At 59.0% G+C, this 21,155-nt stretch overlaps 2 protein-coding genes across 2 annotated transcripts; both read left to right on the forward strand.

The window, feature by feature from the left end:
• Positions 1-150: 150 nt before the first annotated feature.
• RNF114 (ring finger protein 114) lies at positions 151-5,548 on the forward strand. The gene is made up of 6 exons (XM_066198573.1): positions 151-404; positions 1,158-1,308; positions 1,765-1,871; positions 2,378-2,492; positions 3,354-3,461; positions 3,599-5,548. The coding sequence occupies exons 1-6, from the start codon at positions 166-168 to the stop codon at positions 3,662-3,664; spliced, it is 786 nt and encodes a 261-aa protein (XP_066054670.1). The 5' UTR covers positions 151-165; the 3' UTR covers positions 3,665-5,548.
• A 3,459-nt stretch (positions 5,549-9,007) lies between these two features.
• On the forward strand, positions 9,008-12,594 carry SNAI1 (snail family transcriptional repressor 1). Its single transcript, XM_066198574.1, has 3 exons — positions 9,008-9,098; positions 9,616-10,119; positions 11,264-12,594. The coding sequence occupies exons 1-3, from the start codon at positions 9,020-9,022 to the stop codon at positions 11,443-11,445; spliced, it is 765 nt and encodes a 254-aa protein (XP_066054671.1). The 5' UTR covers positions 9,008-9,019; the 3' UTR covers positions 11,446-12,594.
• The last annotated feature ends 8,561 nt before the right edge of the window (positions 12,595-21,155 follow it).

Consider the following 21,155-nt stretch of genomic DNA (forward strand, 5'->3'; position numbering starts at 1 on the left):
GGCGCCCGGGACCGCGCTGCGGGGGCTGCCGGGAAAGAAGCGGCCGTGAAGCGGCTGCGGGGCTGTGACACCACCGGCCCTTAGGCCACTGCCGTGCCCGGGACGGCGCTGGCACCGCGGCCGAGCCCGCCGAGCCGGGCCCCGCCCGCCGGCAGCGGCCCGGGGATGGCGGCCCCGCCCACAGCCCTGACCACGCCCCACCTGTCGGTCACGCCCCCGGCGCACGGGGCGGGGCCGGGCGGGGCCGCGCAGGCGCGGGGCCGCCCCCTGGCGGCGCGGCGGAAGATGGCGGCGGGCGGCCCGTCGCGGGGCCCGGAGCGGCGGCAGGACCCGCTGTCCCGCCTCACCTGCCCCGTGTGCCTCGAGGTGTTCGACAGCCCGCTGCGCGTCCCCTGCGGACACGTGTGAGCGGCCGCCGCCGGGCCGGGGCGCGGGGGCCGGGGCGGGGGCCGCGGGGGCTGCGGGGCCTCGGGAGGAGCCGCGGCTCGGGGCGCTGAGGGCGCTGAGGGCGCTGAGGGCACGGGCTTCGCACGCCGCTGGCAGCGGGGCACGGGGGGGCTGCAGCGTCCTTGAGAGGGGGAAAACGAAAGAAAAGCGTGGGGGGAAAGGAGGGCAGTGTTCTTCTACTTTCGCTTCCCGTGTCTCCTGGGGAGTGCGGGCGTGGAGTGACAGGACGAGGGGGAATGGCTTCACACCGTCACAGGCTGCATGGTGGGATGAAACTGTTCCCTGGGGGGGTGGGCAGGCCCTGGCACAGGGTGCCCAGAGCTGCTGTGGCTGCCCCTGGATCCCTGGCAGTGCCCAAGGCCAGGTTGGACATTGGGGTTGGAGCAGCCTGGGATGGTGGAAGGTGTCCCTGCCATGGCAGGGGTGGCACTGGGTGGGCTTTAAGGGCCTTTGCAACCCAAACCATTCCACGATTCTGCCCAAAACCGAGGGCACAGAGCTCTGTCCAACAGCAAACAATCCTGGGCGTGACATCCTGGGATCCTCTACCTGCTCCCTCCATGCCCGGGTGCCAGCAGCTCCTTCTTACCCTTCTTTATCGAGTCTCAGGCCTCTGTTCCTCCTTCGGGCAGAGGCCATGCAGGGGCAGTGGGCATTGCTGGTGCCCCCAGGGCTGTCTCACCACCTCCTCCTCCTTTTCCCCGCGGCAGTTTCTGCACGCCGTGCCTGCAGGAGTGTCTGAAGCCCAAGAAGCCGGTGTGTGGGGTGTGCCGCAGCACCCTGTCAGCTGGGAGCAGAGCTCTGGACTTGGAAAAGCAGATTGAAACGACAGAAACCACTTGCAACGGCTGCAATAAAAAAGTATGAAAGTGTTGGGGAATTAAGTACATGAGATGTGTCCGCCTAGGGGAAAATAAACTGCTTCCTCCTCAGCTTTCTGCAAAATCAGCTCAAAATGTTCGTTCTGAAACGTGCTAAAGGTGTTTGATATAGGCAGCACCCAGATGTTGACATACTTTCTAGTTGTTTTTGTTGTTACCTCTTCAGGAAATGAATTTCAAATGAAAGATTCTGGTGTTAGAGTCACAGGGAAGCGTTGCTGCTGCGAGCAGGGGTGTTTGGCGACATTCCACAGACAGCAGAGTTACAGCTTAACTAACCCCTGATCTCAAAAGTGTTCCGCCCGGCCAGCTGAAACATTCGGATTTTCTGCTTTAACACTTCTGCAGGAAGCTGCTGGGGGTTACCTGTTTGCTGCTTTTGCTGCAGAGTGCAGGTGGTGTGGGCTCACCCTGCTGTGCTGCTCTTGTCTCACAGATGTTCCTCTCCAAGATGCGCAGCCACGCCGCCTCCTGCTCCAAGTACCAGAGTTACATCATGGAAGGTGTGAAGGCTGTCACTAAAGAGCCCCTCCACAGCACCAGGTAACACCCCTGCTCTGAGATCCCGGGGTTTTCTGTCACAAGAAGGGATTTTGAAGTGAAAGCAGACTTTACCTCTTTGGGTGCCGATTTTTACGTAGTTAAAACCTGCAGCTGACTGTGCCCGGGTGAACTCTGCTGCTTCTGCTTGGTCCCTGCACAGGAGATCTCTAAGATCAGGACTTTCTGTAGATGTAGCTGGTTTTTAAAATACCTTTGTCTCCCGATTGTACTCGGCCACAGTGGAGGGAAGTGGGAATTGGTGGCAGTGCACTCTTGTGTGTGGTAATGGGTGGTGCCCTGGCATCTGAGAAAAAGGTGATAAATGGCAATTAGAACATCTGTAGAAGAGCTGTAATTCAGTCTAAATATGGACAACATTGAGTTCCCTGAAACACTGTTTGGAGTTTACAAACTGGTTGTTATAATTAGCTTGCCTTAGTTGCATCCATAAATGATTGCTTTGAATGATGTGTATTTGTAAATAACTCCTTTTCTACCCCAACCAGGAACTTCCCAAATCGTTTCACCTTCCCTTGCCCCTACTGCAGCGAGAAGAACTTTGATCAAGAGGGGCTGGTTGAACACTGCAAAGCTTTGCACAGCATGGATGCAAAACAAGTGGTAATAAAACGTCTTGGTGCAAGAACTGCAATGGAGTCTGGTCTTAGAGCCCTTTGAAACAATGAGTTATTTGAATGAAGGAGGTGTAATTACTGCTGTTCAGTCAGTGTGGCTTTGCTGGTCATCCTCTAAGCCTGGTGTGGTTGTGCTGTCACCTTTCAGTGGCTCTCTGGTCTCTAGTCCCACTGCAGCTGGGCCACATCCTCTTTTTATCCTTGAAAAACGGCATGCGTTCCAAGTTAATTAGACACAGCAGATTAATAAAATACAATTTTTTAAAAATGTCAGACATTTAGTTTTTTCCTTTCCCCCCCCCCCTTGTTTTCAACAAGAAGATACTATAAATGCTGGGGGAAATGCTTGCAAAGAATAGGGTATCATTCTAGTAATCTATTTGTGATGCTTCCTCTCATGTAAGAGGAATTGCAAAACATAGAACTGAATGAAAACTTTCAATTGTCTGGGAAGTTTCTTGGAATTCCAGATTATTTAGGAAAAAAAGAAAAAAGTTTCTTTTTTCTCTTGGACAGAAGTGAACTTTGCAGAGAAGACCAAGGAAACTTTCCTGCCACTGAGAAATAAAAGCTGAAATCTTGTAAAGCAAGAGGCTTTAATGAGTTCTAATTTTAAGAACGTGGGAGAAGAGTAGGCCAGTGCATTTCAGGGATCAAAGAGATGAATCAAAATTATTCAGGGTTATCTGAGGCTTTTGCACTAAATGTCCCACAAGTTACTGCCCGTCATTTTGCATCCAGAGCAGTGCCAGCACAGACCTTGAGTTCCACTCCCCCAGGCTGCCCCTGCCCTTCCTGCTGTCAGCATTGATCCTCTGGGGGTTAACTGGCCTTTGTTCCCCTGCAGGTTTGCCCAATTTGTGCCTCAATGCCGTGGGGAGACCCCAATTACAGGAGTGCCAACTTCATGGAGCACCTGCAGAGGCGGCACCGCTTCTCCTACGACACCTTCGTGGTAGGTGTTGGCTCCCTGGGCCCTGCTGTGGGATCCCTGGGGTGCCCAGGCCCGGGGAAATGCAGCTCCTGCTGCTCTCTCTTGTTCTGGCCAGCGTGGCTGCTGCAGTGGAGGCCTCTCCGTGCCCTCTGTTGCAGGATTACGATGCTGACGAGGATGACATGATGGCGCAGGTTCTGATGCGCTCCCTGCGGGATAAATGACCCAGCCAGAAGGTTTCCTGCAAACCCGAGAAGCTTCCACGAGGGGGGAAATGCCCAGCGTCCTTGCACTCCTCCCTGCACATCCCAAGATTAACTCAGGCATCCAGAAGTACAGAAGACTTTAACCCTATCTCAGTTTTAAATCCTGGTTTGATATTTCTGTACCATTCAGTCTTTTGGTATCATGGTCTCTGACGTTCAGCCGTGTCAGCCCCAGTTTTCTACTTGCTTAGGCTCAGTTTCATTGTAGGTCAACACGTGGGAACCAAGGCTTTTTCCTTTACCTATGCCTCTTGGTTTCTTTGGAAGCTGTATTTATTTGATGGTCTAAAATCAAAAACATTCCAAATGGAATGGCCTGAACTAGTCAGTGAATATCTTCCCAGTCTCATGTACATATCTCAAGTGATTGTATGTGAGGTGTACTGGTAGCTCCGTTCCCCTTTAGTGAGACTTCAGGTGCTAACTGTAACTGTCAGACCAGCTCTCGTTGAAGTGACCTCTGATACCTGTGAGTCCATAACGTTCCCTGGTGTTTCAGTCCTTACAGGCAGCCTCCCAGCTATATGGAAAACATCTCTTCAGTGTGAGTGTTCAAACTGCAAACTTTCCTAGGAAGTCTTTGCACTGTGTGAAAACTAGTTCGAAATACTTCATTTCTATGCATGATGATTACTTTCCTCCGTGTTCTTACTATAATTTCTAGCCTGGAAAAGGATCTTCAGTGTTGGTCTCAGTTAAAATGCATAATTTAATTATCTTAGCAAATATTAATCAAAATTGCTGGCTTTATGATTAACTTGGTGGGTTTGAAACTGGTTTCCTAGTAATTTTAAGCCTTATGCTGATAGGGGAATTCAGAAGGGTTTTTTTCAATACCTCGGCTTTCTATTTAAACTAAAATTTTCATATATGTTCTTGGGTTTTCCATCTCTCAAGGCAAGCTGGTGGGAAAACAAGTAATTCATAGCACTGGCATAGCACTTCCTTTCTGCATCACAGGTTTTATCAGGTATTTTGAATTCCTGCTCTTCATTTAAACGTTCCTAAACTAGCTGAAGCTGTACTTGGATTGTTTGCCATCTGACAGCGTGTGTGTAGAGACAGGTGTAGCTTTCCAGGAAAAGTAAAATACAGCCCTGAAAGCAGGACAGTTCCAGCCTCTAGTAAGTGGATACTCTGTGTTCAAGCCTACACTTTTGCCATGGAGATTCCTTAATTTTAATTTGATGCTTTCATTAAGTTCATTTTCATTAAGTGGAGCTGCTGAGATCTAAGGCACCTGAGCAGAACCTGTAAATCACCAAGTGTTGAGATGTCCAGTGCAAGCACTGTAATTGCAGCAGTGGGCCTGCACCGCCCAGAATCGAGTACTAATTAATTGATTAGAGCAGTAACCTCCTCCCATCGTGCTCTGCAGGCAGCAGCACAGCCTTACCCTGAAAATAATGAGACACACTCCAGCAGAAACCTTGTGGTTCACCCCTGTGTCCAGGCAGACCTCTGGCAACTCTCAGCTGCCCCGGGGGTTTGGGGCTGTTAAATCTCCCCCCTGAGCCCCTGTGTGGGGACTGGGAGCCCAGAGCTGTGGGGCTGGGACACGGGAACTGCTGTGGGGTCACTGCTGTGTTTGGGGGAGGCTCTTCTGATGCTTGGCCTGCAGAGAGGTGGTGATGGTCTGGTGGGGATTGGGTCTGCCTACAGTGCAGTTTGGTGATGCCCATTGCCAGGAATCCGGATTCCTGCTTCTGTTCTAAGTGCACTTCCATGCAATTCTATAAAATGTTTCAGGAGCAATTAGAAGTTTCCTAGCAATTACTTTGTCATGTTTCTGACTTTCGGAGACAAGTTACAAATAAAGGCCATTTAATTTATAAAATCCTACCTCTGTTTCAGCTCTGGTCATTTCTCCCTCACGGTCCTCGTGTTTCCTTTGAGCACCCGGAGTGTTTGCACTGGCTGAGGTACACCCGGCTCGGACTCCTGATTGATTTAAGGCACCTGAGTGCTGTGCACAGCCTTCACTGCTCTCCTTTGTGTGCTGGGAATTAGCCTGAGTGCAGAACAAGCCGGTTTGGGCTCCCAAACCCAGCCAATCCCTGGGAAGGCTGCAGTGATCTGCCGGAGCTGCTGCTCTCGCCTCGTCAGCAGCTGATCGCTGTGGGGATAATGCAATCGGGCCAGCCCCGAGCTGTGAAATTCCCCGTGTCTGGCACCAGGATCAGCCCGAGGAGGACAATTAGCGCGGAGAGGCACAAAGGGAGGAGCCGGGCTGGCAGCTGAGCTATTCTATCAAATAAATTCGTCTCCAGACAACGACTGGTCTTAATAGGCCTGATAAATCTCTGTCAGCATTAATTTCCTAATGCACAGGCATAGCTTCATCTGGAATTGCAGCGGTAAATCCCCAAGGTCTGCTTAGGCTGGGGATGAGATCTTGCCAAGGCAAAAGTGCCGGATTCCAGCTCCTCATGTCACCTGACTTGAAAAGAGAACAGCGAATTTTCTTCCAAAATGTGTCTGCTGTACTAGACGCTCCCTGGTGAGCCCACCTCGAAAAGGATTGACCAAGCAAGGCTGTGTTAAGTCATGGAAAAGCAAATGAGGGATGTGCTTGCACTCCTAAAGCTTTTCTTTGGTTTAAATATACTAAAAATTACAGTGGAGCATTTGCCTGTTTTGGGGAAGGGTTTTTATTTGTTTTTCTGACATACAGCTTTGTGTCACAGTTGCATTGGTCTTTGCTTCATCAAAGCCAACTCATTTTTATGGGCAAATTACATTATTCTCTGGGTGGTACCAATGAGGACTGTTGAAACCACTCTGAAAATTTGCTTTTCCTTCCTCACTCCTTCCCCAAAACTCCAGAAAACACTCAGCACCTAGTGAAAAGTAGGTGTTATTGCTACTGGCTTAGATATGTCTTCTAGTTCTTGTCACATTTATTCTGTCTTTACAGATGCTAGGGTTAAAAAAAAAATTCCAGCGGAGCTTTTGGGAGCAGTTTTGTGCCCCGTGCGGTGGGTGAAGGTCCCTCGGGCAGCCCGGGAGGAGCCCGGGGCAGGGCGGGGGCGGCTCGGTGCGCGCTGTCGGCAGAGGGAGGTCTTGCATCTCGGAGAGAGCCGCTCGCTCCTCCCGGCGCGGGGCTCGGCCCCGGCCCCAGGCTCAGGGGGCTGCCGGCGCTTCTCCAGCCTGGCAGTGAGGATTCACATCCCGGCCCATGGCCAGAGCTGCGCTTTTCCCCACCGCAGCCTCCCTTGGCGGGGGGAGCTCTGCTCTGCAGCCGGATATTCAAGATGCTTCACGGAGATGCGGAGCCAGGGAAGTAAAAAGAATTTTCCGCGGACTTGTTGCTCTGATGGTGGTTAAAGTGTCTTTGTGGGCTCCTTGGGCCAGTCCTCGGGGGCTGCAGCTGTGCCACGGGCTGGTGGCAGGTCTGCTCTGACTTCTCGAGGCTCGGCTGGTGCCCCTGTCCCTGATGGTGACAGGGAGGGTTGAGAAACTCCCTGCCCCTTCCAGCCCGTGTCACCGCAGAGCTCCCCCTCCCCTGCGCCCTGCTCTCTGTCCCCTCCCCTGCTGGCTCACAGGCACAGGTAGGTCAGGTGCGTTCTCCCTTGATCTCGTTTTTTCCCCTAGCACGGGCAAGTGTTTTTTTTCCACACGCAGTGGTCGGAACAGATCTGATTATTACCATTTCAGAAAGAACACAGGAGTCGGCTTGGCTTCTTGAAAGAAAACCACCTCGGTGTGTTCCTGGTGCGAGTGTCCCCGCTGTAACCACATCCGCGGCAGGTGGAGGAGCGCGGGGGAGGCCCCGGCACAGACCCCGCGCCGCGGGGACAAACGGGACCTGACTTTGTGATCTGTGTCCCCCAAGGCCTCCGGGGACACTTTTCCCCCTGAACTTCAGGCTGATCCAGGAATGCATTTTGCAGATAAACACCTCCTGAAGGGCACGGGCAATTCCGCAGCAAAGGAGGGATGATCCAGCCGCAGAGCTCATGGCTGCAGGGGAAGGGTTTGCAAATGCGTCTGGCGCGGGCAGGGTGCGCCTGGCTGGCGGGACAGGCTTTCCGAGCTGTTCCTGCCCTGAGGAAAGGCTGACGCTGAACTCAGCCCCTGCGCCGCGGCCGTGCCAGTGGAAAGCTTTGCTCCCACTTCTGCATTTCACGTCGCTGTGGCTAAACAGTAAGATGCGGCCAGCAGGGCTGGCGCGGCGGGCTGTGATGTGTGACGGGGAGTCACGAGTGGCCCGGCACACGGCCCTGCTCCGAGCGGCGGGGCCGGAGGAGGATCCCCAGCAGGCAGGACCTGCTCCTCCTGCGGCAGCAGCTGCCTGGGCCCGGGGCTGAAAGCGGCTCCTGCGGCAGGTGGCTGGAGCCGTGCCCTGAGCGCTTCCAGCGGGGAAACCCCCACGTGGGCCGGCACGGGCTGGGCTCTCAGGCTGGAGGATGGCACATCTCTGCTCAGCGCTGCCCCAGCCCCCGCTAGCCGTGCCTGGGCGCCTTCCCACGGGCACACGGCCCCGGGGAGTGGAGCCACAGGGAGCCTGTGCCTCAGTGACCGGTGGAAAAGAGTCAGGGGAAGGCGGGATGGAAGAGAACAGAGCAGAGCTTGCTGGGGGGATGGCTGCGCTGCTCGAAACCTTCCCAGCAGGAAAGAAAATGTGTCTGGGCAGGTGCTCCTGACCCCTGGCAGCAGGAGGGAGTCACCGAGGGCTGTGCCGGATCCATCCCGCTGCTCCAAAAGTCACAGCCTCTTCCCAGAGGATTATTAACCTGTGGTGAGGTGTCCTTCGCCGCAGGGCTGTGTCCCGGCGGGGCACGGCAGGGGCTTGTCCCGCCCTGCCCCGCAGTGCACAGCCCGGGGAAGGGGCAGGACAGGCAGCGGGGGCTGCGGGGATCACCGCCGGCCACAGCGCCTTCCTCCGGCCCTCACGGCCGCTCTGCCCGCGCTGGGCACGGCCTGTGGGTCACTCCGGGGTTCCGCCCCGCTCCGGAGCGCCGGCTGGACCCGCGGGAGCACGACCCGGGGAAACACTCGGGAGAGAAGCCAGGAGCGGCCGGTGCGGCAGCATCGGCGGTTCGTACTCCAGCCCCGGGGCGGGCAGCGCGGCCCCGCCGCGGGAGCGGCCCCCGCCTTCCATCCCACGGCCCGGTTCGGCCCGGCCCGGCCCGGCCCCCGGCGGCGGGGCCACACGTGCCCGTGCCCGCCCCGTCCCGCCCGGCCCATTGGCTGCGGGCCCCGGGGGCGGCTCCGCGCCCGCCCCGCGCCCGCCCCCGGCCCCGCGCTCATATCAGCGGGCGCGGCGGCAGCGCGGGCCCGCGGCGGCGGCGGCGGCACCGGGGCTGCAAGATGCCGCGCTCCTTCCTGGTGAAGAAGCACTTTTCGGCCAGCAAGAAGCCAAACTACAGCGAGCTGGAGAGCCAGGCCGGTGCGTGGACGGGATGGCACGTGGGGCGCTCCGCGGGGTGGGCCGGGGGCTCCTCTGCGGGATCTCCCTCCGGTTCCACCCGGCAGCGGCCGGGGATTGACCGGCTTTTCGCAGGGTTGCGGATTTGCTTGTTCGTTTCAATTTTGCGCGTCTCGTGTGGCGCGATCCCGTGTCCCGGGATGCTGAGCCGCTCCCTGGTACCCCGGGGACGTGGGTGGCACCGCCGGCTCCCTCCTGGGGCGGACATGGGTGTGTGGGGAGCCGGCAGTGGGCGGGAGCGGGGGGTTCTCCTCACCCCATCCCTCGCGGCAGGGCGGGCGGGGGCGCGGGGTCCCTGCGGTGGGAGGTCGGTCCCCTTTGCCCCGGGGAGGTCTGTGGCTCTGCGGTCCCTTCGCTCCTCCGGCTGCGGGGTGCGGCGCTCCCAAGGGATGGCCGGGGCTGGGGTCCCCCTGAGCCCGCGGGGGTGGCTCGGGCCCCGCCGCCCCCGTTCCCCGCTGACCGCCGCCTCCTCCCGCAGTGCTGACCGCGCCGCTGCTGTACGAGACGTGCCCGCTGCCCGTCATCCCCCCGCCCGAGGTGCTGGGCCCCGGAGCCTACTACCCTCCGCTGGTGTGGGACGCGGGGCTGCTGTCCAGCCTGTTCCCGGGCGGGCCGGGCAGCGAGGCCGCGGGCGGGGCCGCCCCCGCCCTGGACCTGACGACGCTCTCCAGCGAGGAGGATGAAGGCAAGAGCTCGGGGCCCCCCAGCCCGGCCTCGGCCCCCGCCGCCGCCGAGCGCTTCCGCTGTGCCCAGTGCGCCAAGGCGTACTCCACCTTCGCCGGGCTCTCCAAGCACAAGCAATTGCACTGCGACGCCCAGGCCAGGAAATCCTTCAGCTGCAAGTACTGTGAGAAGGAGTACGTGAGCCTGGGGGCTCTCAAGATGCACATCCGGAGCCACACGCTGCCCTGCGTCTGCAAGATGTGCGGGAAGGCCTTCTCCCGGCCCTGGCTGCTGCAGGGCCACATCCGGACGCACACTGGTAACGTCCCCTCTTGTCCCTCTCCCTCCCTGCCCTTATCGCCTCCCGCTTCCCTGCTCCACTGCCCCAGCGAATCGGCGGCCCGGGCGTTATCTGGGAAGATAAGGGCTTCCCAGACCCCCTTGGCACATCTCTCTAAAATGTCCTTTAAATATCCTCTTGGAACGGAGCGCAGGGTCAAGGCCCAGCCCGTAAATCGCTGCTGCTGTGAGTGCAGGGCCTGCCCGGGAGCCAGCCCGCCAGCAACAGCGCACGCTTCACCAAAACGTCCCAAAGTGGAGCTCTGAGCCTGCTGGAACCCCCTTGTGCCCACTGCCGTGCCCAAAGCATCCCTCCCTGCCCGCACCGAGGGCTCCGAGCCTGCCGCCCACCCACTGCTGGGTGCCCAGGCGCGGGATGAGCCCGGCTCGGCCCTCGGGCAGGTGCTGCAGGCACCTGTTGGCGCGGGGCCGGGGGGCGCAGCTGCCAGCCCACCCCGCTGCCGCGGCCGCCCCGACAAAGCATCTCCCGAGCATCCTTTGTGGGGCTGCGGGACGGTGTAATTGTGACTTGGCACTGATTTCACACCCTCTTAACGCGCTAAAGATGATGGCTGAAGGAAGCCGGGTAGACTTAATTGTGCTTTCCAAATTGAGCATACGCATTTGTTTCCTCCAAAAGAGTCTTTCTGGGGAGGAATTCGCCCTGGCCAGGCTTTTCAATGAGAGCCGGGCGGGAGAAGGGGGAGCGCAGGGCTCGGCAGAGGAAATAGCTCCACTCACCCCGGGCTGGCGCCTCGCAGCCGCTGCCTGCCATGATATAATTAACACACAGCGCTCGGCCTCGCTGCGAGCTCCGCGCCGGGGACGAGTATCACGTCCTGGTTTGTGTGTGCCGCTGCCGCGCTGATTGCAGATGTTTCCAGCGTTAATTTTCCGTGGTTAATTTTCCGTGGTTCGTAGGGAGGGGTTTTTTTCTGGGAGCAGACAATTCCTGAGCTGGCAGTTCTCCCCCAAGCGATGCTGCCACATACCCCGAACAATAACAGCCAGCACTTCTTTTCACTGTGCTCCGCACAAACTTTGGCTAATGAATGGCTCCTTCTTTGATATTCCCCATGTGTTGATGCACTGGTTAATTGGGAGCGTTTCTCTTTGTCCCATAGGTGAAAAGCCCTTTTCCTGTACACACTGCAACCGGGCCTTTGCTGACCGCTCTAATCTCCGCGCCCACCTGCAGACCCATTCAGATGTAAAGAAGTACCAGTGCAAAACCTGCTCCCGGACTTTCTCCCGCATGTCGCTGCTCCACAAGCACGAGGAGACGGGCTGCTCCGGCTCTCGCTGAGGACTCCACGGCCCGCGCCTCTCTGCTCACAAATACCCACATTATAACTAGTTTCTGTAGGAGTTAGTTTCCTCCATGGCCGTTGCAGCGTGCACCGGGCTGGACGCTGCTCCTCTGGCCCTTGGGACCCTCACGCTCCTCACCTGGTGCCTCCAGTGCAATGCAAGAACCTGATCAGAGCATGCTGGGCTGGAAGGGACCCGCCAGGATCATCGAGCCCAATTCCCGGCCCCGTGCAGGACACCCCGAGAACCCTGCCGTGTGCCTGAAAACATTGTCCAAACGCAGACAGGCTTGGTGCTGGGACCACTGCTCCCAGCCCGGCGGCGGGGGTGCAGGCCTGGGCTCGGTGCTGGGGGTGTGACATCGGGGGTCACGGTCCTGCCCCGGTGCCCCCCTTGCCAGAGGCACTCGGCACCTTGCAGGGCTGGACCTGCACCCCCGGCCCCGCCGCCATGTAGCTTGGGGGGGGGAGTTGGGATTTTGGGTTGGATTTGGTTGATTTTTTAATTTTCTTTTATATTTCTTTTAACACCATAACCACTTGGTAACTTTTAAGAACCAGTATTTGTTTTTTTAATGAAGGACAAGACACTCCCCACCCCCCCCCCCGCCTCCCCACACCCCGAGTGTATATAACCCGCCTGTAGAAGGTGTAACTATGCAATAATACAGTATCCCAGTAGTTGTGAAGCAGCTGCTTCTCCCCAGCACAATGACAATTTGCAATGCCTGCGAGATTAACAGTGTCCATGAAAGGCAGGGGTAGGCATTTCAAACCCCAGCCCTGTTTACAGAGCAGCTATGCACTCAAGCACCTGTTAATATGACTCTTAACAACTGCTTTTCAAGAGAACTGTGACTAATAGCAGGCACTTGTCAGCTGATACAATGGTGGCCTGTCCCAGGGCTGTCCATCGACAGGTGTGTGCCAAAAGCCCTATTTATGGGCATTGACAGGTGCCTCCTGAATGCATCTTTCTTTGGACATTGTTTTCATGGAATCATTACAAAGAGGATGTTTACATTTCAAAGGTACACTGGTATTTATATATTTTTTTTTTTTGGTGCCACGATTTTTGTACTGATGAAACTTTTTATATGATGATATACAATTTATTGATATTCAATAAAACCGTTAATTTATAATCGGGTTTGGTGAGTGCTTGGGGCGAACACGCAGCTGTGAGGGGAGGGTGCGGTGGCTCAGCTCTCCGCACACCTGGCGCTCTCGGCCTCTGGCTGCAGGTGACTGGGAAGTGGCATTTGCCCGGGGGGGGGGAGGGAATGTGCAGCAGTTGCCTCTCAGGAGAGGAAGAGGGCTGGGGCTGCTGTGCCATGGGGCGGGCCGGGGGTGCAGTGGGTGTCCCAGTTCCCTGTGGGAAGGCACAGGAGCTTCCCGTGTCCCTCCTGGTCTCCCCGGGTGTCTGCTGGTGTCCCCACGGAGCTGCTGTGGCCCACCCGTGTCCCTGACCCCTCCCTGGGGAGCAGGCCCGTGCCGCAGCTCGGGGCTCTGTCCCTCTGGGGTGGCCGGGCCGCCTCTGGCTCTCGGTGGGATCCTGAGCCCCCCCAGGGACCCCCCAGCTCCGGGGAGGGTGACCCGCTGTGGGTGGTGCGGCAGCAGAGCTGACACATCCCGGTGTCACCGCGGGGCTCTTCGTGCACAGGAGGGGCTGTCCCTGCCCTGGGGGACAGGAGGGGACACCAGGGGCTGTCCCTGCCCTGGGGGACAGGAGGGGCAGGTGCTGTGAGGTACCCCAGGGCCTGCCTCATAATGAACCCCCCAATGCCCCAAACCACCTGCCTTGCACCTTCCCAGCCTCCTCCGAATTTGGGGGGCTTCAGAGGCTGTCTCCAGGCTCACTGCCTGCCTCTCCCCCACCCGGGGCTGGAATTTTGTCCTCTCCGCATTTCCTCGGTGCCTTCTCCCAGACATCGCTCCCAACCAGGGAATAAGAGTTCTCATCCCGCTCCAGCCCCGCGTCTCCCAGGGGCGGTTCGGAGCAGGAAGATGTGTGTGGCTGTAAAAATCAGCAGAGCTGCTGCTCGGCCCTTCTTTAATTAAGAGCTCACCCGGCATAAACTGACTTTCCCAGCCGAGCTGGACTCATTACTCGATTATTAAGCAGGGCAGGAAGTTTTGGGTTTGCTCTTGTGTGTGCTTTTCTTCCTTTTCCCAACAGGAAGCGGGGGAGGGGCACTAATTACTTTCAGCTTTCCATCCATAAAATCCTGGAGCCGCAAAAAGCAGCTAAATAGTTAAAAAAAAAAAAAAAAAAAAAGGCCAGTTTTGAGAAGGGACCACCTGCAGGAGCTGGGAAGGAGAATGGAGGAGTGGGAGCCCTGGCAGCCCCGACAGCAGCATCAGGGCCCTGCCCCGGCTGTGCCCACCCGTGCCAGGGCTGTCACCGCACGGGGACCCCGACCCTTTCCTTGTCACTCAGGATCTCGCTCCTTCCCTCACTGGCACCCACCGGGGACCCCTGCCAGCTCCCTCTCAATGGGCTTCAACTGATATTGGTCAGGCCGGCGGTGAGAGCTGTGAGAACCCTCCTCCTCGGCGAGCTTTGCTGCTCTCAGTTGTGCTCTGGCTTTGTCCGGGCCTGGCCGGGACGCCAGGCTTTCAGGGGGAAGGTACAAACCGGGTGCAGAGCAGCCGAGGCTCCACTGACAAATCCCGCTGGCATTCAAACACAAATGCAGCCTTAAAACACTGGGGAAGAAAAAGAAATGCTGCCTGTTCTGAATCACAAAAGCGCAGCCCCCTGGCACTCGGGCTGCTGCTGCTGCATCTCTCTCCTGCCCTGGCCTGTGCCCTGGGGACACGAGTGCTCAGGTGATGTCCCCTGGGCCCTCAGACCTCCCCAGCTCTGCACCCGCTGCTGTCGCCTCGTAGGGTGATGAACACGGTCCAGATCTCTCCTTTTCCCACCAGCTGCTCGATTCACTGCTGCAAAAGTATTTCTTTTTTCCACCTGAGGGATGCTGGGGTGAGCGGAGGGTCGGGGACCCCGGCCAGGACACCCGTGGGTCCGGCTCCCCTCAAGGCTCGTCCCGCCCGGCCTTTCCCCGCCCCTGCAGCCCTTGGGGGCTCTGCGACAGGGAAACGCACCCGGGAGCAGGGCCCGAGGATCAGTGGCGATTTCCGTTTCGTTCCATTTTCTGTGGGGCGGCCGCAGAGCAGCAGCCCGGTGCTGCCCTGCCCTGGGTGCCCCGCGCTCACCCGGACATCCAGCGCTGCCCAGCGAGGCCTGGGGCTCCGTGGCCGAAGCTCGGCGGTTTCCCCTCTCAGTTTAGTGCCCCAGGAGCCAAAGTCCCGGTAAAGCCGGGCCGGGCCAGGCTGCGCTCCGTGCTGGGAGCGGGGGCGATCGGCCAGGAGCCATTTGGTGACCACCTTGTGTGGCCATGTGTAACAGATTACGGTGTCAGCGCTCGTAAAAGCCGCGCTTCAATCAAGCGCCCGGCAGGTAGCGGGGCCCGGCGGGCGCGGCCCGGGGTGCGGCCGGTGCCGGCTCCGGGGCTGCCGCGATCCCCCAGCGTTTGAACTCCGCTGCTTCATCTCCCTGGGACCTTGAAACCAGCGCGTACGTGCCCTCAGCTCCTGGAGCCCCTTCAAAGGCTCCGGGGGTACCACAAAGTGCCTTTTCTTCCCCGAGAGGAGCAGTGTTTTCCCCCCTCCCTGACCCGATGTAGATCTAAGGGTGTTGGGAAACCCACCCCGCCGTGGGAGCCCCCTGGGGCACACCCGTGTGGAGCTACGGGGTTAAAAAGGGCTTTATGGCTTCCATGCTGCCGTTTGAACTCGTCCTGTCCTGTCTCTGCAAGCATCTGGAGCGTCCCAGAGGGGATGGGAAGGAAAGCAGGAGGATTACAGCCACCTTTGCAAAGGCTAAACGTCATCTCCTCTGTCATTTGGGGGCCGCAGTTCCCAAAATTTCCTTTGTCATCCCATTTCTGTCCCATCTCTCCCAAGGACAGGCTTGAGGCACACCTGCTCCTTGTGCTGTGAGGGTGAAGAGGAGCTCTGGGGCCCCCCACAACGCCTCCTCCCACCTCCAGAGGGGCAGAAAAAAAAATCTATTTTCTTCTCATGTCACTGCAGACCCATCTGATAGCAATGTTCTCTGTGATCTCCTGCGTCCCCCGGAGCCCCTGCAGGAACTCTTCAGCACCCGAGCGTGCAGCCCCCAGAGGAGGCAGCCAAAGCCCAGCCCTCACCAGGCGCAGCAGCCGAAGTCTTCCTGTGGCTCTTACCTTGGCTGGGGGGAGCTGAACAAACAAACAAACCCTGGCGGAGCCCAGGAAAAGGCCGCGATGTTATTTTACTGAGGCCGATCCCTGGCGGCCGCTCCTGCTTTGGGGCAGGCAGTGATCCTCTGCGCCAGGAGCTGTGGGGTGACCAGCGGGGACACTGTGGCTTTCCCATGGCCATGGCCGGGCCGCGGGAGGCCTCGGGAGGTGCCGGAGCTTTTCCCAGCCTGGCCGAGGGCAGCAGGTGCCGGCGCGGGGCCCAGGCTGTCAACAGGCAGCCCCTGAGAGCCCCGTGCATTAACAGCTCGCCCTCAGCAGCGGGGCTCACAAACAAGCTGCAGGTGTAGCTATTGTTTATCTGCCTCTGGGCTAGTGACATGAGCAATAATGTCAAATTAATCTTTAATCGGAGGATGAACTGATAGCGTGGGGAGGGAGGTGCGAGCCTTCCCGTGCAGACAAAGCACAGCAAATTCAGGAGGGAAGGGCCGGGCAGCCCTGGGGAAGGGCCCTGGGGCTGCAGGACGAAAATAAAGGTGAAATAATCTCCCTGTGGGTTCAGGTGCTCTGGTGGCAGCACCGCTGTGCTCCTGCCCTGTCTGCACTCACCTTTCCAGGCATTCCCTCTCCCCGGGGTGTCCCCTGTCCACCCCGGAGCAGGGCACGGGGGTGATGCCCACCCCACCCCAGGGCTGCCCCGTGCCCCAGCAAAGCATCAGCCCCCTGCCACAGGGCTGGTGTGATTAATTCCCGTACCTGGGGACGGGTACTGGCACACGGGCCGCCGGCACACCCAGCCGTGCCCGCTGTCCCCTCCGCACGGCACCCACCGGCCTGTGCCCGCCCTACAACAGCAGCGCTGTGCTCGAACTCATTGGAGATGTGCCCAGAAAACCATCAGAAAGTATTTTCAGTCCAACAGAACATACACACGCACGGATCACCTTGTGTTTTACTGGGCTCCCTGAGAGCAATGCGAGGCCTGTTTTAGTGTTCCCAGTAAAAAGGCTCACGTTTCACATGGAGGAGATTGGCGGCTCCCGGCCTAATTAGCCCGGCTTTCCCTCCACCTCCGCATTTTCCACGCAGGGTTATGCTGGCGACACTTTGTCTGTGGCTGCTCGGGGAGGACGGTGCCGCGCTCTGAGCCTCCTTTGCCTCGGTGAGCTGCAGGCAGAGCCGGGCAGGGCGAGGAAGTGGCGGCGTGTTGTGGCACAGAGTCACGGCCCGGTATAAAGGGCTTCAAGGGCCGGCAGTATGTCATTACTCAATTAGCCTGTTGGTAATAGCACTTCATTAGAGAGACAGTTCCTATTCACTGCCCTTAATCCACTTTCTAAAGCCGCGGCTACAGCCATTGATCGCTTTTCCCGCTCTCCTGATGAGGCAGAAAGTGGTTTTGGAGAGCGGCCCTGCAGCGGGCAGAGCAGAGCAGAGCGGGGAGTGATCCTGCGGCCGTGGTGCCACTGGTGCCGCTGGTGTCACTGCTGTCACTGGTGCCACTGCTGTCACTGGTGCCACTGCTGCCACTCCTGTCACTCCTGCCTCCGGTGCTACTGGTGCCACCGGTGCCACTGATGCCACTCCTGTCACTCCTGTCACTGGTGTCATTGGTGCCACTAGTGCCACTCCTGTCACTGGTGCCGCTCCTGTCACTCCTGCCACTGCCGCCACTCGGGGAGAGCGGTGGCAGCAGGCATCCCCGGCGGCTCAGCGGTGGCGGGGAGGGCAGAGCACCTGCCCCTCTCAGAAATCAGACTGTTGATGGGGGAACAAGTGAGCTGTGGTGTCATGCCGTGGGTGAGCACAGGCTGTGACCTGTCCTCGTCCCGTCCCGGGACCGGGCACTGCCCGCCCAGCCCGAGCCTCGCTCCGCTCCTCGGGGTGGGGGCAGAAGGAAAAGCCACTCAATTTCTTTTCTCTTTCCTCCCCCGCACACTGGGTGACACGCAGCGACGGTGGAAAGCAGAGCAGGGTAGGAAGTGGTGCGAGAGGCACGCAGGAAGCCGATGTGTGTCAGGAGAGGATGTCAGGGACGGAGGGAGGGACAGCAGCTGGCAGGAGCTGCCCTGTCTGCCCGCGCTCAGGGCTGCGGGGGCAGGAGGCACACAGAGCCCTTCCCCTGTCTGTGAGGGCATCTGCTGCCACTCCAGGTGGGGACAGAGCAAACGCAGAGGTGCAGGGAGCTCTCAGCCCAGCCCGGGCAGCACCAAGTGCTGGGAAATGTTCTCTGTGTCCTGCCTGTCCAGTTGGCTTCAAATCCTGCGGGGTCCTGCAGGGACCTGGGCCCCAAGTCCCCCCCTCACAACGGCCGGAGCGTCCTCAGGTGTGGCCCCATGGCCTGGGGCCTCAACCTGCCACAGCCTCATCCACTTCCAGGGCATCCTGCAGCTGGGTGCCCCTTCCTGGGCCCTGCTGCCACAGGAGGAGCTGGGCCTCCCCATCCCATAAAAAATAACCTTTGCTAGACTTGTGAACGATTCATCTTCAGACGGAAGTTACTTTATGTCAAGAGAAGTCCTGGGGTAGGAGAGTTTACTGCCCTGGTTACAGCAGCTGCTGACTGCGATCAATATCATCTAAGTTTGCCCCCCTAAACCTCACTTTACAGCAGTAACCTTCCATCATCGCTTCCACAGAGCTGGAGGGCAGCAACGTGGGGCCCAGCCTTGCTGGAAAAATCCACAGTTATTGGTAGCTGTGACTCAGATGAGGACCTGAATGCAGACGCCCTGGTAGGTGGCAAATGGTTTCCTTCAAACGGTCCAGGAGCCAAACCAGCCCCTGGCACGTGCCCGTGGGCCAGTCCTGCTGGCTGCTGGGGGGAAGGGGAAGGCTGGGATGTCACACACATCACCCAGAGGAAACTCCAGATCTCCCACCATTCAAGCAAACACCTTGTTTTCATTCAAAGCCTTTTGCCATTTCATGCTGCTGGCTACTTCTCTCGGAAAGGAAATAGCTGTCCCATAAATAAAGGGGGGTGGGAGGCAGCCTGGGGGAGGCTGCGGGGGCAGATGCAGGATGCTTCCCCTGGCCTGCTCCAGCCCAGGGCTGGGGGACAGCAGAGCAGAGCTGCTCCCTGCCACGGCCTGTGCCAAGGGACTGCTCGGTCATGGCCACGCCTGGGGCACCCCCAGCCCTCCCCTCCTCACCCCCCCGCACCCTCCCCACGGGCTGGGGCTGTGCTGAGGGCAGTCCCTGCTGTGAGCCCTGGGCTGGGGCTCCTGGGCACCGGGGCTGCTCCTGCAGCAGCAGCCTTGGGTGGGACGGACCTGCAAAAGCAGCGCGTGGCACTGAGGGAGGGCAGGCCAGCAGGGCAGGGACAGCCGGGGGTGCAGGTGTCACGTTCTGCATCCCTGGTCATGGCAATCATCCTTCCACGCACGGTGGGGAGCACCCCGGCGCAGCTGGAGCTGTGAGGAGCTCTGAGCCCCGTGCTGGGGGCCTGCTGCACACAGCACACGAGCCAAAACGTGACCAGGGCCACCAGGAGCAGAACCAGGACCCTCCCGGGGACCCTCTGCAGCAGCCCCTGGGCAGGCCTGGGAGCTGCTGTGCCTGTGGGTCAGGGTTGGGCTGGCTCTGGTGGGGGACGGAACTGAGAGCTGGTGCCCGCCCAGGGAAGTGCCTCCAGTGGGTGTTTGAGATGGTGCCAGGCTGCAGGGAGGATTTCAGCTGCACCAGACTCTTCACAGGGGCCTGGCTGGGTTGGGTGGGATCTTGCCAACAGGACCTTGTTCTGAGGCAGAGATCTGAGCTCTTCCAGCTGCTCCATGTTTGGCTTTTTGCTTCCTGTGCCCCATTTTCCTCCACCAGAGGGGCTGGGTGCTGCAAGCTCTATCAGCCACGGCCAGGCTCCCGGTGCTGGGGTGCTCTGCTGGGCAGGATCTGACCCCAGCCCACACCACGGAGGTTTGGAACGGCCTTTGGTGGCTCTGCAAGGGAAGGCAGAGGTGGATGCAAGGCGTCCCCTAATGCAGAGAACACTTTGATCCATGTTTAGCCCTGTTTGCTCCCACCTTAGCGTTCCAGGTGCCCTCCTCACCCTGCTCAGGGCCACCGGGACAGCCAGCCCTGCTCTCCCCAGGAGGGACAGGCAGTGCAGGGCTCGCCCCACAGCCACCCTCACCCAGTGCCCGCCCTACACCACAGAGCCTCTCTCAGATCAAAGCCCTCCGAGGTTCTCCCTGAGCAGCTGGAGCTCTCTCAGAGGGTGAAGTGCTGCTGTCAGCAGCCCCTGGCCACGGGGATGGGCCTGTCCCCGTCCTGTCACAGCCACTTCCTTGTCACTTGTGCTGCAGGCTGGGTCTGTGGGCCCTCGGCATCGCCGGCACTGAGCTCCTGGTGGGTTTGTGGTGGAGCTGGGGTGGGTTTGTGGTGAACTGGGGTTTGTAGTGAAGCTGGGGTGGGTTTGTAGTGGAGCTGGGTTTGGTTTGTAGTGGAGCTGGGTGGGTTTTTAGTGGATCTGGGGTTTGTAGTGGAACTGGAGTTTGTAGTGGAGCTGGGTGGATTTGTAGTGGAACTGGGGTTTGTAGTGGAGCTGGGGTTTGCAGGGCTCCCTGCCCCTTGCCAAGGCCAGGATTTTCAGTCTCTTGCCCAGTGTCACCCGTCCTTGCCTGTGGACAGGGGGTGATGGCAGCCCTGGCACAGTGGTGGGGTCAGTCCCAGCGTGGGAGCTGAGGAGGTGACAGTCCGTGGGCTCTCTGGGACAGCACGGAGATCTGGGATGTCTGTTATCACTGAGGAAAAAATACTGTGATTAAACAGAAGGAAAATAATAATGGCTAATCCTTCCAAAAGTAATTTGGGGAGCCTCAATTTAGAAAGCCAAAACTGAGCTCCCTTGAAGAGACAGTTTTCCAGAGGCTTCTCCAAGACGTCTGGAGGAGTCATCCGTCGTCTGGCACCAGCAGGATTTGCCATTTCTAGGAGCTGTGGCCGGGAAGTGATAGTTAAGATTCCTGCCCGGCGCTGGGGCTGCCCATCCCGCACACGAGGAGCTGTCTGACAAACCCTGAGCCCTGGGACCGCCGGGCTGTGCCAGCAGCGCTGGCTCAGTGCTACCCCGGCCCTGGGATCTCACCACGAGCCAGCTTTCCCAAAATAGCCCCTGGCACCCCTCCACGCTGCTCTGCCGGGCCAAGTGTCTCTGAGACTTCTTCCAGCTTCCCCATAGCCCAGGGGGAGGAGGAGGAGCACCCTCTGCACCGCCTTGGCCCTGCTCTGCCCCACTCCCCTCCCCTCCCCTCCCCTCCCCTCCCCTCCCCTCCCCTCCCCTCCCCTCCCCTCCCCTCCCGCTGCCCAGCTCTCCTGATTCCCGGCTGAAGGAGCCCGTGTACATATAGTCAGCAGCCTGGCAGGAGGCTGCCGGGGGTCCTGCCCGGGGGGCCGGCGATGGGAAGCAGATGCTCCGTGACTGAGCCCCCATGGGCAGGGCTGTGCCCGGGGCAGGGATG

This window comes from Chamaea fasciata, unplaced genomic scaffold (assembly GCF_029207755.1).
Source record: "Chamaea fasciata isolate MVZ Bird 193981 ecotype frontalis unplaced genomic scaffold, bChaFas1.0.hap1 SCAF_17, whole genome shotgun sequence".
NCBI lineage: Eukaryota > Metazoa > Chordata > Aves > Passeriformes > Sylviidae > Chamaea > Chamaea fasciata.

Coding starts and splice junctions, on each gene's coding strand:
- SNAI1 (XM_066198574.1), top strand. CDS start 9,020: ATGCCGCGCTCCTTCCTGGTGAAGAAGCACTTTTCGGCCAGCAAGAAG. Junction 9,099..9,615: donor CGAGCTGGAGAGCCAGGCCG/GTGCGTGGACGG, acceptor CTCCTCCCGCAG/TGCTGACCGCGCCGCTGCTG. Junction 10,120..11,263: donor CCACATCCGGACGCACACTG/GTAACGTCCCCT, acceptor TTTGTCCCATAG/GTGAAAAGCCCTTTTCCTGT.
- RNF114 (XM_066198573.1), top strand. CDS start 166: ATGGCGGCCCCGCCCACAGCCCTGACCACGCCCCACCTGTCGGTCACG. Junction 1,309..1,764: donor GCAACGGCTGCAATAAAAAA/GTATGAAAGTGT, acceptor CTTGTCTCACAG/ATGTTCCTCTCCAAGATGCG. Junction 1,872..2,377: donor GAGCCCCTCCACAGCACCAG/GTAACACCCCTG, acceptor TACCCCAACCAG/GAACTTCCCAAATCGTTTCA.